Here is an 18,685-nt window from a genome sequence, read left to right as displayed (position 1 = left end):
TGTGTGGAGAAGGCATTGTTGCTTCTGGGCCACCATGGCTGTCATGGTGCTGAATAGGGATGGATACATTAAGGTTCCCGTCCCCTAATCTTCCCAAATAGATGGATTGGGTGTCGCTGCATGTGGGGGGAGGAGTTTACACTTTGCAGTCCTTCCATTTTTTTAAGTTCATAAATACGGACAAATGCCTTATCTATAGCACTTTGATAGGTAGTAGAAAACATAATATATACCATATTCACTCCGTAAGATGCACCTAGGTTTTAGAGGAGGAAAACGAGAGAAAAAATATTCTGAATCAACGGACTCCCGGAGACTGCGGACACCGTATAGGAGATGGCCGGAGACTGCGGACATCGACACAATTCTAACATTTTTGGCTCTATACACCACCACAATGGATCTGAAATGAAACGAACAAGATGTGCTTTAACTGCAGATTGTCAGCTTTAATTTGAGGAATTACAACAGTTTGCATATGTGCCTCCCATTTGTTAAGGGACCAAAAGTAATGGGACAGCATAATCATAAATCAAACTTTCACTTTTTAATACTTGGTTGCAAATCCTTTGCAGTCAATTACAGCCTGAAGTCTGGAATGTATAGACATCACCAGACGCTGGGTTTCATCCCTGGTGATGCTCTGCCAGGCCTCTACTGCAACTGTCTTCAGTTCCTGCTTGTTCTTGGGGCATTTTCCCTTCAGTTTTGTCTTCAGCAAGTGAAATGCTCAATCGGGTTCAGGTCAGGTGATGGACTTGGCCATTGCAGAACATTCCACTTCTTTCCCTTAAACTCTTTGGTTGCTTTTGCAGTCTGCTTTGGGTCATTGTCCATCTGCACTGTGAAGCGTCCAATGAGTTGTGAAGCATTTGGCTGAATATGAGCCGATTAATATTCCCGAAACACTTCACAATTCATCCGGCTGCTTTTGTCAGCAGTCACATCATCAATAAATACAAGAGAAGCAGTTCCATTGGCAGCCATACATGCCCACGCCATGACACTACCCCCTCCATGATCACTGATGAGGTGGTATGCGACGGATCATGAGCAGTTCCTTCTCCATACTCTTCTCTTCCCATCACTCGGGTACAAGTTGATGTCGGTCTCATCTGTCCATAGGATGTTGTTCCAGAACTGTGAAGGCTTTTTTACATGTCGTTTGGCAAACTCTAATCTGGCCTTCCTGTTTTTGAGGCTCACCAATGGTTTCCATCTTGTGGTGAACCCTCTGTATTCACTCTGGTGAAGTCTTCTCTTGATTGGTGACTTTGACACACATACACCTACCTCCTGGAGAGTGTTCTTGATCTGGCCAACTGTTGTGAAGGGTGTTTTCTTCACCAGGGAAAGAATTCTTCGCTCATCCACCACAGTTGTTTTCCGTGGTCTTCCGGGTCTTTTGGTGTTGCTGAGCTCACCGGTGCGTTCCTTCTTTTTAAGAATGTTCCAAACAGTTGTTTTGGCCACGCCTAATGTTTTTGCTATCTCTCTGCTGGGTTTGTTTTGTTTTTTCAGCCTAATGATGGCTTGCTTCACTGATAGTGACAGCTCTTTGGATCTCATCTTGAGAGTTGACGGCAACAGATTCCAAATGCAAATAGCACACTTGAAATGAACTCTGGACCTTTTATCTGCTCATTGTAATTGGGATAATGAGGGAATAACACACACCTGGCCATGGAACAGCTGAGAAGCCAATTGTCCCATTACTTTTGGTCCCTTAACAAGTGGGAGGCACATATGCAAACTGTTGTAATTCCTACACCGTTCACCTGATTTGGATGAAAATACCCTCAAATTAAAGTGGACAGTCTGCAGTTAAAGCACATCTTGTTCGTTTCATTTCAAATCCCATGCGGTGGTGTATAGAGCCACAAATGTTAGAATTGTGTCCATGTCCCAAAATTTATGGACCTGACTGTTGTACAGGAGATGACCAGAGACTGCGGACACGGTACAGAGGATGACCAGAGACTGCGGACGTGGCACAGGAGGCGACCAGAGAGGAGGGGGGGGGGGAGGGGGTGGTAAACTCAGATAAAGGGCTTCAGTTAAACTTTGTGAATTTTGGGGTAAAAAAGTCAGCTGTGAATTTCTTCTTAAAATGACAAAATCTGCCTTCTTCATATGCCAAAAGTAGTCTGGAAGGGCACTACCCCTGTTGTACTACAGCAGCCATTTTTAACTGTGTGCAGCTGAAGCCAGGCACCCTTTCATTTTCTGGTCATTCTGCTGCTCCTCCACCCCAAAATGTTGCAGGTACTCAGTCTGTGCGGTGCCAGCAGCGGAGGAGTGTTTGAGGTCGTGTATGGGCGCTGCTCGTGCACAGTAAGGACACAGTGATCCGAGATCGTCCTCCCTTGTCCCGCCCCCCTCGACGCTCCTCTGTTCTCCTCCAACCACCCTCTTTTCTGCCTTCCCGTTATAAACTCTCATGGTGGGGAAAAAAGGCAATCGGATATTCCCTGGATCAACTTTCCCTATAAATGTTATGTTCTTTGTATCCAAGAAAGAATCCAGGACTTTTTTTTTTTTTTTTTTTTTTTTTTTTTAAGCACTTGATACTAAAACCTTTTTGAAGGTCCACCTAACAAAAAAAAAAGTGAGCATACAAACTCCATGCAGGTAGTGTTCAGTACCGAAAGGTAGAAGCGCTCCAAAGCCTAATATAAATTCTGAGTCCAATATTAGACTTGTGCTGAGGTTGTTTGTCTCTTGGCAGCCCGCGACGTCTTCCTTCTCCTATCCCAACCCCGCTACAAGGATCTGGATCTGGAAGTGTTTGTGACGTTCTTCGAGATCTATAACGGGAAGGTGAGTCCTCCCAGCACAACGGCAACCGTTAATACCAATTGAGCGAGGAAAGGTTTTCTGTACATTTCATTTACGCCTACAAATGTATTTATTATCATTTATTATTATTATTATTATTATTTTTTATTTATTTTACTATTTTAATTATCCTATTTTTATTTTATGATTTTCATTATTAGTATCCTATTTATTTATTCATTTTATTTTATGATTTTCATTATTAGTATCCTTTTTTTATTTTAGTTAGTATCATTTTTATTTAATTTTATTAAATTTATTAAATAAAAAATACTAATTAACTTATTATAAAATTAAAAATGATACTAATTAAAACAATACTAATTAAAATAAAATTAAAAAGGATTATTATAAAATAATTGGTATCCTTTTTATTTATTTTATAGTTTTTATTTTAATTATAAAATAAAAATGATACTAATTGAAATAAAAATTAATACTATTTGTAATATTTTTATTCTTGCTTATTAAATCTGAATTTTGATATCCATTTTGAATAATGGAATTCCTCCTCTGCTGTCTCTGTATTCAGGTATTTGATCTCCTAAACAAAAAGGTGAAGCTCCGTGTGCTGGAAGATGCCAAACAGGAGGTGCAGGTGGTGGGGTTGATGGAGAGAGAAGTCTCGTGTGCGGAGGATGTCTTTAAGATGATTGAGGTTGGCAGTGCCTGTAGGTGAGTGTGGTGTTTCCTTTTTTTTTTTTTTTTTTTTTTTTTTTTTTTTTTTTTTTTTTTCCTTCCCTGATGTAATGATTTCTTGGGCCTTGTTCACATGGTCGTATTATAGCATATACACCCCCTTTGAGGGTCCCGTTAACCCGCCAAGGTGTTCCATGCAAGTAGTCCCATTTTTAGTTGGGACGCAGTAAGCGCGCACACTGTCTGCATCCGGGACCCTGCCCCCGCACAGCTGTCAGATTGGTAGCCGTGTTTGTGTCCATGCAGCCGCTACATCCCAATTAAATGGGACTACCTGCATGGGGTACCTGGAACCCCTTTCCATCCCCATGTGGGCAGACACTGCCCTCCCCCACCCACCTACGCTAGTATATGCCTGTGTGAACAAGGCAAGGCTTCTGGAGAGTTCATTTATTGGCCAATCACTGCCATGTCCTCCTCATCCGTTGGCCAACGACCTCACCTACAGTGATCATTTATGAGTTGGGTTTACTCCTCACAGGACTTCCGGTCAGACGTTTGCCAACAGCAGCTCCTCGCGTTCTCACGCTTGCCTACAAATCATCCTGAGACGGCGGGGGAAGCTTCACGGCAAGTTTTCCTTGGTTGACTTGGCTGGAAACGAGCGAGGTGCCGACACCGCCAGCGCAGACCGCATAACGCGCATGGAGGGGGCGGAGATCAACCGCAGTTTGCTTGCCTTAAAGGTAATGATGTGGGTGCTGTGGGGGAAGGGAGGGGGCTGTCATGGTCGCCTGCCCGTAGGGGAGTTTCTCTGGATTCTGCTTAAAGGACCAAGCCTGGTCTGGAGGGGCGAAGAGGGGGGAGCTTAAGCCTGGTCTGGAGGGGGGAGCTCAAGCCTGGCCTAGAGGGGGGGGAAGGGGGGGGGAGCTCAAGCCTGGCCTAGAGGGGGGAAGAGGGAAGCTCAAGCCTGGTCTGGAGGGGGACTCAAACTGCTGGAGCACAGACCTTTTTATAGCTCTTCTATCGTATTTGTGCTCCTGTGAAGGCCATGCTGCACTAACCTCTGGCTGATGGGGCTTTGTTTTTTGGCAGCTGCGGGGGAGGGGGGGAGGCTTGGCATTGACCATACTAGAAGCCGAAGCCATGTGTGCCACCTGGGTCCAGGATGTAGGGGTTCCAAAGGACAAATCCAGACACTGCAAGGTGCCTATTACCCCCCCATCATGTTGGCATATAGGTCTTAAAGTGAACCTATCATGGCTTTTAATGTGTTACTAAATCCACAACAATACAATCAGTCTGTAGATGCAGTAAAGCGTGCTTGTTATATTCATTGTGGAACCTAAGGGGTTAATCTGTATTGTGTAAAAATGCAGTTCAATCCTGTTTTCTCTGATCCTCCCCTTCTTCCAGTGCCCCCCTCTTATCTCCTGATTAAACCTGATTAAACCTATATATTAAACCTCTACCCCCTCCCTCCTAGATTGTAAGCTCGAAAGAGTAGGGCCCTCTTACCCCTTGTGTGCTGTTTGATGTTACTGTACTGTTTCATGTATTGTCCCCCCCCCTCTATTGTACAGCGCTGAGCAAACCCTTTGGCGCTATATAAACTCGATAAATAAATAATATTGTGTGGAGTCACTCTGCACATGCTCAGTTTGGTTTGAGGTTTTTTTATTTGGGAGAGTGCATGTGATCAGCACAGGGTCAATCAGCACTATCCAGACAGTTCAGGGGTTCTGCATCCTCCTAGTGCAGAAAGAAAACTCCTCCTACAAGCTTTAACCAGTGCTCTGCTGGACACTGATAGAAATCACAAGACCGCTATATACTGCTGATGAGAAAAGGGATTTAGCAGTTTATATTTACTAAACTAATTGCATTTCCATGTACTGGGGAGAGCGGATATAGTGAATGCAGGGTCTGGGGGAGAGCGGATATAGTGAATGCGGGGTCCGGGGAGAGCGGATATAGTGAATGCGGGGTCCGGGGAGAGCGGATATAGTGAATGCGGGGTCCGGGGAGAGCGGATATAGTGAATGCGGGGTCCGGGGAGAGCGGATATAGTGAATGCGGGGTCCGGGGAGAGCGGATATAGTGAATGCGGGGTCCGGGGAGAGCGGATATAGTGAATGCGGGGTCCGGGGAGAGCGGATATAGTGAATGCGGGGTCCGGGGAGAGCGGATATAGTGAATGCGGGGTCCGGGGAGAGCGGATATAGTGAATGCGGGGTCCGGGGAGAGCGGATATAGTGAATGCGGGGTCCGGGGAGAGCGGATATAGTGAATGCGGGGTCCGGGGAGAGCGGATATAGTGAATGCGGGGTCCGGGGAGAGCGGATATAGTGAATGCGGGGTCCGGGGAGAGCGGATATAGTGAATGCGGGGTCCGGGGAGAGCGGATATAGTGAATGCGGGGTCCGGGGAGAGCGGATATAGTGAATGCGGGGTCCGGGGAGAGCGGATATAGTGAATGCGGGGTCCGGGGAGAGCGGATATAGTGAATGCGGGGTCCGGGGGGAGCGGATATAGTGAATGCGGGGTCCGGGGGGAGCGGATATAGTGAATGCGGGGTCCGGGGGGAGCGGATATAGTGAATGCGGGGTCCGGGGGGAGCGGATATAGTGAATGCGGGGTCCGGGGGGAGCGGATATAGTGAATGCGGGGTCCGGGGGGAGCGGATATAGTGAATGCGGGGTCCGGGGGGAGCGGATATAGTGAATGCGGGGTCCGGGGGGAGCGGATATAGTGAATGCGGGGTCCGGGGGGAGCGGATATAGTGAATGCGGGGTCCGGGGGGAGCGGATATAGTGAATGCGGGGTCCGGGGGGAGACCGGATATAGTGAATGCGGGGTCCGGGGGGAGACCGGATATAGTGAATGCGGGGTCTGGGGGAGACCGGATATAGTGAATGCGGGGTCTGGGGGAGACCGGATATAGTGAATGCGGGGTCTGGGGGAGACCGGATATAGTGAATGCGGGGTCTGGGGGAGACCGGATATAGTGAATGCGGGGTCTGGGGGAGACCGGATATAGTGAATGCGGGGTCTGGGGGAGACCGGATATAGTGAATGCGGGGTCTGGGGGAGACCGGATATAGTGAATGCGGGGTCTGGGGGAGACCGGATATAGTGAATGCGGGGTCTGGGGGAGACCGGATATAGTGAATGCGGGGTCTGGGGGAGACCGGATATAGTGAATGCGGGGTCTGGGGGAGACCGGATATAGTGAATGCGGGGTCTGGGGGAGACCGGATATAGTGAATGCGGGGTCTGGGGGAGACCGGATATAGTGAATGCGGGGTCTGGGGGAGACCGGATATAGTGAATGCGGGGTCTGGGGGAGACCGGATATAGTGAATGCGGGGTCTGGGGGAGACCGGATATAGTGAATGCGGGGTCTGGGGGAGACCGGATATAGTGAATGCGGGGTCTGGGGGAGACAGGATATAGTGAATGCGGGGTCCGGGGAGAGCTGGAGCCATGAGCGCCGGTTCCGGGGATCTTGTGGTTGTAAAGCCTGAATTTATTTATACCTTCATGCATGATGGTAAAAAACCTTCAGTGTGCAGCACCCCATTACTTACTTGAGCTCGGCCCGGATTCAGCGCGGCTCAAGCGCGTCTGCTGTTCCGGCTCTCTGCCATTGTCTCCTGCTGCTGTCAATCACAGTCAGTGAGGAGGGGGAAGAGTCGAGCCCCTTTTTGTGTCTTATGGATGCACAGAGCGGGGCTCAGAAGTGAGCATGCACGAGTGCCTCCATAGCAAGCAACTTGCTGCGGGGGGAACACGGTGAGGGGGAGGAGCCTAGAGCACCAACGAGGAGGATCGAGGCTGCTGTGTGCAAAACCATTAGAGCATGTAAGTAGAACATGTTTGTTACTTTTTAAAAAGAAAAATGAAGGCATTAGTATCTCTTTTGTGTATAAACTGATATATCGGTTTCAGTGATTTGAGAAACTGACCGAAGACCTGAGGCCTCTTTCTAAATGTTATGGTTTTTGTGTTCCAGGAATGTATCCGTGCGTTGGGGCAGAACAAGGCTCACACCCCGTTTCGGGAGAGTAAACTGACCCAAATCCTCCGGGATTCCTTCATTGGGGAGAACTCCAGGACTTGCATGGTAATACAGAGCTCTATGGGACTTGTGTACATGGTTTAGATATGACGTCTACCAGTAGGGTACGTTTGGTACCACCATGGCCCCGTTGTGTAGGTTCTGCCAAAACCGCCTACTTTAGTAATGCTTGCCTAAAAGTTTATTGCCCGCAGCATTGGGCCGCCGGCCTTTCCACGCACATGACCTTTAATGGCCCCCCAGTCTTCGTCCGTAGGGTTCAATATTGAGTTGGCCCCGCCCTTTGCAGCTATAACAGCTTCAACTCTTCTGGGAAGGCCGTCCACAAGGTTTAGGAGGGTGTCTATGGGAAGGTTGGACCGTTCTTCTAGAAGCACATTTGTCAGGTCAGGCACTGATGTCGGAGGGGCCCGGCTTGCAGTCTCCGCTCTAATTCATCCCAAAGGTGTTCTATGGGGTTGAGGTCAGGACTCTGTGCAGGACAGTCAAGTTCCTCCACCCCAAACTGGCTCCTCCATGTCTTGATGGACCTTGCTTTGTGCACTGGTGGGCAGTCATGTTGGAACAGGAAGGGACCATCCCCAAACTCTTCCCACAAATTTGGGAGCATGAAATTGTCCAAAATGTTGCCTTAGGAGATCCCTTCACTGGAACTAGGGTGGTGAGCATAGCTCAGGGTACAAGGCTAGGCCTTGATATGCACAAACCAGCTGCTGGTAGCAGAAGGTCCAGTAGCTGGAGGTGACCAGGTCACCCAAAGATGTATCTATCCTTAGCAGAAGGTCAGGTAGCTGGAGGTGACCAGGGCATCAAAGATGGGTAGCAGAAACTAAGGATCGATCCATCTTTGGTGACCTGGTCACCTCCAGCTACCTGACCACCTGCTACCAACAGCTGTATTGTGTAACTTCAAGGCCTAGCCTTGTACCCTGAGCTATGCTCACCCTGCTTTTGTGGTGCAACCGGTTGGATCCTAAATACAAGAACAGTCCTGCTGCCCCAGGTGCCTCCAGATTATGACCCACTAATGGTTCTGATGCACCTACTGAAAGGCCTGACACTGTGTAGAATTTTTTTTTCTCTCTGCACAGTTCAGTATCATGCTCAAGTCTTCCCGACCTCCATAAACCTTTGCCCTGGACACTGGCTGAATCCCGTCAGGTTGTTCCCCCAATGACCATTGGTCTGTTTGTGGAGACCTTTGTTGAAAAGTGGGCTTCTCCCATTGTGAACCTGGCAGTATTGGGTCTTGACAAAGCTTTGTTGGCCTTGCCTACATCTGATCAGCGATCACATCTCGGATGCTCCGGCATGGAAGGTGGTTTTTTTTTCCTTCAAGGCATTTTCTGCATTAAGGTAACATGCCTTTTTTAATTTTTTTTTTCTCACCCCCACCCCTCTTAATACCCACTTGAGCCCAGTCCCGATCCAGCGTTGCATACGTCTGCAGCAACTCTTCTCACCCTTCTCACCTCTCACAGGCTTGGCTGAGAGCAGCAGTCAGTCAAAACCCGTAAGCGGATGGGATGGGCCGAGCTAGGCTAGGGATCGAGCATGCATGAGTACCCCCATAGGAAGCGGCTTCCTGTAGGGGGGAGGAGCCAGGAGCGCTGGAGGACCTCAGAGGAGGAGAATCGGGGCTGCTCTGTGCACAACCATTGCAGAGTAGGGAAGGAGGGGGGAAAAAATATTCAAGCTTTGCATTCACTATTAAATGTAGCAAACGAATGCAAGTCTCTGAATTCCGTGTCTCCTGGTGCGCTGCAAGAAATAGATGGTAAATCCACCAATCCCATCTCCTCCGAAAATCGGCTTTGTAAGAAGGGATTCGGATTTATTGATCCTCTATTGGCTGTGAGATTTCCCCGTAGAATCTGCGTGTATAATGTGACATTTGTGGTGTTACAGATCGCGATGCTGTCCCCGGGATTCGGATCCTGCGAGTACACGCTGAACACGCTGAGATACGCAGACAGGTGGGTTCCTGGGGGGTTGGATCGCCTCCCTCTATCACGTGATGGGTATTGATCGGTAACCTTGCCCTTTCCTCTGTCTGGTATTGATCGGTAACCTTGCCCTTTCCTCTGTCTGGTATTGATCGGTAACCTTTCCCTTTCCTCTGTCTGGTATTGATCGGTAACCTTTCCCTTTCCTCTGTCTGGTATTGATCGGTAACCCTGCCCTTTCCTTTGTCTGTCTGGTATTTATCGGTAACCCTGCCCTTTCCTTTGTCTGTCTGGTATTGATCGGTAACCTTTCCCTTTCCTCTGTCTGGTATTGATCGGTAACCTTTCCCTTTCCTCTGTCTGGTATTGATCGGTAACCTTTCCCTTTCCTCTGTCTGGTATTGATCGGTAACCTTTCCCTTTCCTCTGTCTGGTATTGATCGGTAACTTTTCCCTTTCCTCTGTCTGGTATTGATCGGTAACCTTGCCCTTTCCTTTGTCTGTCTGGTATTGATCGGTAACCTTGCCCTTTCCTTTGTCTGTCTGGTATTGATCGGTAACCTTGCCCTTTCCTCTGTCTGGTATTGATCGGTAACATTGCCCTTTCCTCTTTCAGGGTGAAGGAGCTGAGTCCTCACACCAGCGAACCTGCAGATAATCAGCAAATGGAGACGGAGTTCAGTGATGGCTCTCAGTCCTCCATTGGAGGATTGGATTTCCAAGATGATGTAAGTGAGGACAGATCTTGTACTTCCAGTTAGATTTTGTTTACTTGGGATTTGCCTGCTATTATAGCAGTGTGCGCACCTTGCCTTTACAAAGGTTCTGGCCAGTTTTAAGCAGTTTTCTTGATGGTTTTAAAGCTTATCTAGCTAGCTAATTTAAAAAAAAAAAAAAAAAAAAAAGAACCTCCTAGAGCTGTGGTCTCCAAACTGTGGCATTGGGGCTGGATGCGGCCCTTTTGCTTGACTTTATCTGGCCCCTGAGGCATTATTCCTGCCACTGACACCAATGATGGGGCACTATTCTCACTGATACTATTTCTCCCCCTATTACCAAAGATTGGGCATTGCTTACTCCCACTGGGCCCCATCTGGCCCCTTAAAGTCTGAAGGACCGCAAACTGCCCCTTTACTTAAAATGTTTGGAGACCCCCGCTCTATAGCTTTAGCGAGTTAACTTAATGAAGGGTGTCCCATGTTGTGTAGGCAGCTGGCTCCCATTGAAATCTTCATTGCAGGGGTGCCCTGTCCTCTTCCTGCCTCTGAATTTCTGGTGCTGCGGGGGTTAATGGCTTTTATGAAGCTGCTGTGTAAGTCTCTTGAGGACCTGTCTCCTGCCTTAACTTTTTTTTTTTTTTTTTCTCCTCATTGCTTTCACTTCTCTAAATGATCTATGAAATGGGGGTGAGAATCTGTGACTCGCAGAAAAACCAAAGCCATTAACCCCCACAGCACTGGGATTTCAGAGACGGAAGAGGACTGGGCATCCCTGCAGTGAAGATTTCTATGTGATCCACCTGTCTGCACAGCTGGACATGACATCAATCCTTAATGTTTTCCCCAATAAGGGGGTATAGTGTTTGGTATGTGGGGTGTTTATTGATGGTGTTCTAGCTGGAGAGAAACCTGACCAGGACCCAGAAGTGGTTGAAAAGCGTGGTCTTAAAACCGCACCCTGCTATATAAAGAATGGATACACGTTGTAGTTTTGCTTTTTATGGACCCAATAAAGATGCAATTTCCCCTTTTTTTTTTTTTTTTTTTTTTTTTGTGGGGAAGTTCTGATCATCTTTCTGGTTCTGGCTGTTACTTGCCTCATCTCAGCACAACCCCCCACCCACCACATAGACATACCCAGTCCAGTAATACTTGTCATCTGGCTGCCCAGCATCAATCTACCCACTTCTGTGATCCTAGGGAGCCTTTCAGACCTGAACTCCATGGTGCAGGGAGTGGTGCTACGTCTTCGTGGTGCCGCTCTGCTGCTTGAAGAACCTCTAAATGTATGAGGAGATTCTGATACCAAGAAATTGTTTGAATCAATGAGCACTAACAAACATGGAGCAAATAGAAGTTTGGAAGTCCAAAGCAGCCAAGCAACTAGCATTTTCAAAAGGGGTTACAAATGGTATGTCAGGACATTGGGGAACTTTGTGATTTGGGACTCTTAGACTACACTATTGGCTTTATGGGCTCTAGACATGCGTTGTCTCTTGAGCTGAAAAAGATCCCAGTGAGCTCCCATTGTACAGGGAGTCCTGTCCTGCTGTTGGTTACATTTGGGGACAGGCTGTGGACTCTGCAGTTCTGATTGTCGGTTCTGTGTCCCTGTAGCTGTCTCTGAAGGATGAAGAACTCTCCGGCCATTTGTGCAGTTTCCAGGAAGCCATGAGCCGGATTGGGGAGCTGGAGGAGAAAGCTGTGGAGGAGCTCCGGGACTTGGTGCAGGTAAGATTAGAGCCCTAAGAGATGGGAGGTCACTGGAAGGTGGGGGTCTTCAAACTTTGTAATCAAGGGGCCTGTTTACTGCCCTTCAGACTTTGGGGGGGGGGGGGGGACTGTGGCCAGTGGGGATAGAAAATGCCCTGGTGTCAGAGGGAATAAACAATATCTCATCCCATCACTGGTGCCGGTGGGTGGGTGGGGGACCAGTGGCCCATCGCTGGTGCTGGTGGGTGGGGGACCAGTGGCTCATCACTGGTGCCAGTGGGTGGGTGGGGGACCCACCAGAATGCATCAAAAATGCGCAAGTGGAAACCTGGACTGTTTCTATAGTGTGAACCGACCCAGACTGCGCTTGGTATGTCCGTTAGACTCCCGCTTCCCTGTCTGAACACCAACCACAGAAACCACTCTTGAAGTAAACCAGGAAATAACTACTTTATTTTAACACAGACACAAGATATATACATTCAAGGGAACCATCCACTTCCCTGCATAATGACACAGGGCGGGGCAATCCACACCCAGTAACAAGAGACACAACAGCAGACAGTCCCATCAGGGGGGAAGGCTGCCGGAACCCCCCCCCCCACCAAGCCAGTACACACATCACATAATTTTTTCCCAAGCAAGACACAATAGAACAATGGGATGCAACCACATGGCATTAAACAATCCACAACCCCCACCCCAATATTAGGACAGATCACCCTGTACCCCTAACAGGCACAGGGTGACTTACCCATAAGAGGGATATGCGGAGCTGAGACGGGATATCCTAACCCCCCCCCCCCTCCAAACTGAGCTGTGTTCCCCCCACCCAAAGTGACTCGCGTCACACGGCCCTAAAGCTCTCTGGAGTTCATGGTGCTGCGCTGTCATTGCAGAGAGCCCCGGAATGGTCCAACCTGCTGGAGATGACGGAGCAGCCAGACTACGACATGGAGAGTTTTGTAATGCAAGCGGAATATCTCATCCAGGAGAGCTCCAAGGCCCTCATTGCATTAGGTGGTAAGTGCTCATTGTGACTGGAATTTCCCTCATCATGGGGGAATATTTACCAATATTGGACATGGGGCAGGAATATTGCAAGGAACAATTCCGTCTGTCCCCGCAGCAGCGTCCAATCACCGGGTCCTGATACTTTTGCTCACTGTTTACATCCGGTAACTCGAAAGGAAGGAATGCTCATCGCTTCAGGTTGTCTAGATCGTAGCGATGATTGGAGCTGTTCTGGTCTCTAATGACCTCCTATGGTCAGCTGGTGGGACAGGAGAGCCATGGAAGGCTGGGGGGGGGGGGGGGGGGTCTGGTCATCAAGTGGTTGTGTGGCAATGTTTTGGGCGACGCGCACAAAAAGGCAAATTAAAATCCTTTTTTTTTTTGTTTATGGACCTGAATGCGGGTGTTTTGTTCCCAATCGGGACATGCATACAGGAGTTCAGATCTGGATCTATAAATGCAAAAGTTGCATTCTGGAATTGAAAAAAAAACAGCAGGAGGATCTAGAACTGAAATTTTGTGTACCGCCTGAAGGGCTCCGCTGGTTTGTTCCAGGTTCTTTCCAATTTGGTGTACAGGTAACCAGGCACACAATACCTCAGACAGACCCACAACTCGGTGACCAGGCGAGGAAGGTCTTGGGGTTTTAACCTCTTCATGCCGGCGCCTCCCGGCCCTTTAAGGGGTTTCCACCGCTGAGGGGCGGGGTTTTAGGGTCATGTGATGACAAATCACAGCGGTCACATGACCCTAAAACCCCACCCATCGGCGTTGCATGATTGGAAATGGTCTCGATCGCAAGGGGAGATCGGGAGCTTTCCGTGAGGCACCGACATGTGCTGGGAGCGTGCAGGACGCGCACTCGCTTTAGAATTTGTCACTGGGTTATCCATTGAGACACAAATACTATGTTATCGTGCCCAGGGGAAGTCTTTCCTTTCCTACTGATGACCCTTACAACCCCCACTGTGGTACTTTGGGAGTAATTTGAAATATTCAGTCAACCACTGTGTGCCCCCCCAATACAATCCTCTGACCAACCAAAGACCCCCCCCCCCCGCTCAGGTATACTTTAGATTGCAACACATACAATGTAAACTACAAATATTTAAATGTCCTGCCATTACCCACGGCAACTCCCCAACACCCTCCAGCAGGTTAGACTCGTACTGTCCCAGTTCACACTTTTTGGTTGCAGTCGAGACCGCCGTACTGAATTTCCTGCAGTGTAAATGGGGGGGGGGGGGGGGGTCTCTCAACCTCAGGTAGCCTGGGGTAGCTCAGGGTCACCTAAGAGCACAGTCTCAAAACGGGGTGCCCTGCCCTGCCTCTTCCCCCGGGGCCCTGCCCTGCCTCTTCCCCATCTGAGCCTCACCGCTCTGCCAGACTTTTAAGGTTTCCTGTCACTCACACAGTCACATAGGTTGTCACCTGGGCTCTCAGGTCATCCCCATCTCCTCAGATGCAGCCCACTGGCCCCCGCCCCAGCACCCCAAACAGACAGGGCCCCCTTGACGCCGCCGAACACCATGAGGGCCGCCTGCCCACAGAAGCCCCACAGCCATCTGACACCACACCAGCCAAAGTCCCAGGCAAACGGGAACCCTCTATCCGTCATGCCTTGCGGGCGTCTGGAGCTCCTGCGCCTCACGGTGCCATGTTCAGGCCCCTCCCCTTGTTTTGAGAAGAGCCTGCCTCTTCTGACCAGGAAGGCAGGGGGAAGCCGTGGAGCCTGCAACTATTGAGACCCGAGAACAGCCAAAAATAATCCCACACCAATGAAAACCGAGGAACTAAAGAAGTAGGTTTATCTGAACCTCTCTGTAAACCTTTTCTAGGAGGTGCTACATATGTAGCCAATCACAAGCATTTTACTCAACACTTTATATAAGAACCTTCTTTTTTTTTTTTTTTTTTTTTTCCCCTCAGAAAAACCACAATCCGTAAAATGCCTGCGGCTGTGTGCATGTAGCCTTATACTGAACTCGCAAGCTCAGCTTGAGCGGGCAGCAAAGTAAACTGGGCACATCTTATTTCAGGGTTCAATGTGGTCACATGACTAAGCCCCCCCATGAACCATTCTATGCAGGCAGGACCTAAATGACATTGACATGCAACAGCAATCCCTCTCCTCCCAAGATGGGCTCTAGTGAGGGTGGGAGGATCTGTTTATGATGGCCAGCTCTAGGCATTGACTGGACAAGCCGTACATTAAACCATGACAGCCTTCACAAAGCTTTATCGTTCCAGGACGAGATCAACTGAGGTGTGATCTGGGCAGACTTGTGAACAGGTTTTAACCAAATGGAATTTCACCATTCAGCTGTTTTTGGGTGAAATGGGTCGGACTGGGCTCCAGTGACTGGGCTCCAGTGACTGGGCTCCAGTGACTGGGCTCCAGTGACTGGGCTCCAGTGACTGGGCTCCAGTGACTGGGCTCCAGTGACTGGGCTCCAGTGACTGGGCTCCAGTGACTGGGCTCCAGTGACTGGGCTCCAGTGACTGGGCTCCAGTGACTGGGCTCCAGTGACTGGGCTCCAGTGACTGGAATGCAGGCTTTCAGTCCCAGCTTCCTTTTAATACCATTGGCACTGGAAAGGGGGAGGGTTTAGGATTGGCCAGCAAACCTTGTTCTTCTGCTGGAACTATCCTACCCAGGAACTGGCGGGATAGGCACATGCAAGTAAAAGAAAAAATGGCTGTTCTCACTGAGCATGCATCCATGTTGGGTTTTGATTTTATATTGTCCCGGAGATGTACTTTATTTTTTTTGTTCACAGAGAGCGTGTCATCCCTGCGTACGGCGATGCAGCTGGAAGAACAGGCCAGCCAGCAGATCTCCAGGAAGAGGAATTCTCTCAAATGACGGCTCCCTGTGTACAGCGCCCCCTGTACTTTACTCGCTGCATTTATAAATAGTTTGTCTTTTTTAATGTGTTTTTTGTCCCTTTTCAGTCTTGTACCAGAGAGCGAACATCTGTAAAAAGCTTTATTTTTATATTGAGAGGACGAGCTGAGCATCAATGACTGGATTTATAGGTCTTCCCACCTATTTTTCTCCAATTGTATTTCTTGAAGGTCAGCTCCACCGAGAACTGTTTCTTGGCTGGGCTTCATGCATCACGGGCTGGCCTTTTTTGGAAAGACTCATTAGGGGTTGATTTGCGAAAAGTGGAGAGTGCAAAATCTGGTCCAGCTGTGCATGGGAGCCATCCACTTCCAGATTTGATTGTCAAAGCTTCATTTAACAAGCTGAAGTGAGAAGCTGATTGGCTCCCATGTACAGCTGCTCCAGATTTTACACTCTCCAGGTTTAGCAAATCTCCCCCATAGATCCCCAGTGCTTCCTCTTAAAAGGCCATAATTGAGTGGTCAGTTTAAGGTCTGTGGGGAGTCCATCAGGGGGAGCTGTCGCCAACCACCCTTTGGGTTCAAAGTGGCCCATGTAGGCCGTTTGATGTATTCCGGTTAATATATCTTTCAGTTGGAGTCGGAGACGATGAAACGCCAGCATTTGGCCTAACTTGCCAGCAGTTTAATTTTGGGTGACCTTGGCCTTTGGATTGGGTGGAGTTGGCCTTTTTTTTGGGTGACCTTGGCCTTTGGATTGGGTGGAGTTGGCCTTTTTAAATGGGCTGTCATGTACTGCTGGGGTAAATATGTACGCTTGTCACTGTAACCTTTTTTTTTCTTATTTTTTTTTTTTTATAAAAAGCCTCAAAATGGAGAAACGAATGCTGGTCTTTCCCATTTGAAATCGCCAGTCGGTCACCTTTTTTCGTATTTCAGGCCAACAATAGCAAATCAATGAAGCTTCTGGTTGGGTGATGCCAGCTCGGCCCTCAGTATCTGCCCCAACCCCCCCCCCCCCCCCGAGGCGCCATACTTGGTGCTGCCATTCTGGAGCCGCTTATTGTACAGTTTTAAAATTCCTGTGTAATATGTTTCTATTAAGGACGAATATTGACTGAAGCCAGTCCTGTTTTATTAATATTAAGCAATAAACTGCCTTGATTATTACAAGCCGTGTCCTCCCGACTTTGTCTGCTGCTTCTTTACAGTGTGGGTTTATTACAATTTTTCACTTTCCACATATATATTTGGATGTATCTGGGAGCTGTAGGGGTTGGTGGGGGCTCTGGGAGCTGTAGGGGTTGGTGGGGGCTCTGGGAGCTGTAGGGGTTGGTGGGGGCTCTGGGAGCTGTAGGGGTTGGTGGGGGCTCTGGGAGCTGTAGGGGTTGGTGGGGGCTCTGGGAGCTGTAGGGGTTGGTGGGGGCTCTGGGAGCTGTGGGGGCTCTGGGATCTGTAGGGGCTGGTGGGGGCACTGGGAGCTGTAGGGGCTGGTGGGAGCTCTGTAGGGGCTGGTGGGGGCTCTGGGAGCTCTGTAGGGGCTGGTGGGAGCTCTGTAGGGGCTGGTGGGAGCTCTGTAGGGGCTGGTGGGCACTGGGAGCTGTGGGAGTTGGTGGGGGCTCTGGGAGCTGTAGGGGTTGGGGGCTCTGGGAGCTGTAGGGGTTGGGGGGGGCTCTGGAAAGGTCAGCCAGTCCTGTAATCTGAACAATGTGTATATTTACATCTTTTTAATTTTTTCTGTTCCAATAACATTGTTAATGAAGGATTTCTTGGCTCACAGAACAGCAAAAGCACAATTTCAGTCCATGGGAATACATACACACAAATCCTATGCACAAGATGGTGACGATCTGAGGCTGGTAAGGCCTTTTCTGTAATCCCACAAATTTGGTTCCCTCAGCAGTTGGCTGGAAGGCTGTATTTGTGACACCGTAGCCAATGACAAAAGTGTAAAGTAAAGAGAAATAAAAGTTGGGCACACTAATGACAAGGTAGGTGGAGGTAGTAGAATGCCCAGGGCGGGCATAAGCTGCTCAGTGACCAAGTGGATGGCCTAGCTTCGGAGGTTGGACAAGGGGGCACTCTTTACATCTGGAAGAAAAGAAATGTCATCTCCAAACACAGAAAGGTTTCTCCACAGTAAGAGCTGTGAGAATGTGGAATAGACTCCCTCCAGAGTTGGTTGTGGCCAGCTCAGTGGATTGCTGTAGGAAAGTCCTGGATTCTTTCTTGGATACACAGAATATAACTGGATATAACATTTATAGGGAAAGGTGATCCAGGGAATATCCGATTGCCTCTCGGGGGATCAGGGAGGAATTTTTTTTTTTTTTCCCTGCAGGAGAAAATTGGATCGTGCTTTGCTGGGTTTTTTTGCCTTCCTCTGGATCAACTGTGGGTGTCGGATTATAACTTTTTTTTTTTTTTTTTCCAGCCAGACTAACTATGCAATTGTATGTCCCTCTGTTACTATCTTTGTAAGAAAAAATAGAATTTGGTGCCATTGAATACCTTCCCTCAAGTATCTCATGATGGTAATTGGGCTTGATGGGTCTTCCTGGGGAATGGTATTGGCAGGGCGCCATGTTTGCCTGTTAAACACTATATAGTAACCTTCTTACTTCGTTATTACAAGTTGGGTCTTGTTGATCAACTGTGTTTGGTCAGCCAATCAGAAACCGCTCCAGCTGTACTGCCAGGTAGTGATCTGTATATGACGGGAAGTTTTAGGTGTCAGGAGCAGATTCCGGATGCGGGAATTGTTGCGGAATGTCTGGAATGTTGTATGCATGCATGGAAGCCACCTCAGTGCATCTTCTGGATTGGACATATGTGCTGGAAGGGGGGGAGATCGCTATGCTTGCTATCACAGATATAGACTGAGT

At 48.7% G+C, this 18,685-nt stretch overlaps 1 protein-coding gene across 6 annotated transcripts in view; it reads left to right on the top strand.

The window, feature by feature from the left end:
- The window catches only part of KIF2C (kinesin family member 2C), a 47,393-nt gene extending 30,420 nt beyond the window's left edge, over window positions 1-16,973 (top strand). For all 6 annotated transcript variants that reach the window (XM_089666937.1, XM_089666936.1, XM_089666940.1 and 3 more), the window contains 9 exons: window positions 2,729-2,820; window positions 3,371-3,513; window positions 4,019-4,223; window positions 7,493-7,603; window positions 9,467-9,534; window positions 10,121-10,232; window positions 11,841-11,954; window positions 12,836-12,959; window positions 15,731-16,973. In XM_089666937.1, coding sequence (XP_089523063.1) covers window positions 2,729-2,820; window positions 3,371-3,513; window positions 4,019-4,223; window positions 7,493-7,603; window positions 9,467-9,534; window positions 10,121-10,232; window positions 11,841-11,954; window positions 12,836-12,959; window positions 15,731-15,816 — 1,055 coding nt within the window. In that variant the 3' untranslated portion in view covers window positions 15,817-16,973. The remainder of the gene's footprint in view (window positions 1-2,728; window positions 2,821-3,370; window positions 3,514-4,018; window positions 4,224-7,492; window positions 7,604-9,466; window positions 9,535-10,120; window positions 10,233-11,840; window positions 11,955-12,835; window positions 12,960-15,730) is intronic.
- The last annotated feature ends 1,712 nt before the right edge of the window (window positions 16,974-18,685 follow it).

This window comes from Staurois parvus, unplaced genomic scaffold (assembly GCF_062004578.1).
Source record: "Staurois parvus isolate SC_StPar_1 unplaced genomic scaffold, SC_StPar_1.0 ptg002919l, whole genome shotgun sequence".
Classification (NCBI taxonomy): Eukaryota; Metazoa; Chordata; class Amphibia; order Anura; family Ranidae; genus Staurois; species Staurois parvus.
The sequence above is the reverse complement of the archived record's forward strand: the minus strand, read 5'-3'. Positions and strand labels throughout refer to the sequence as shown.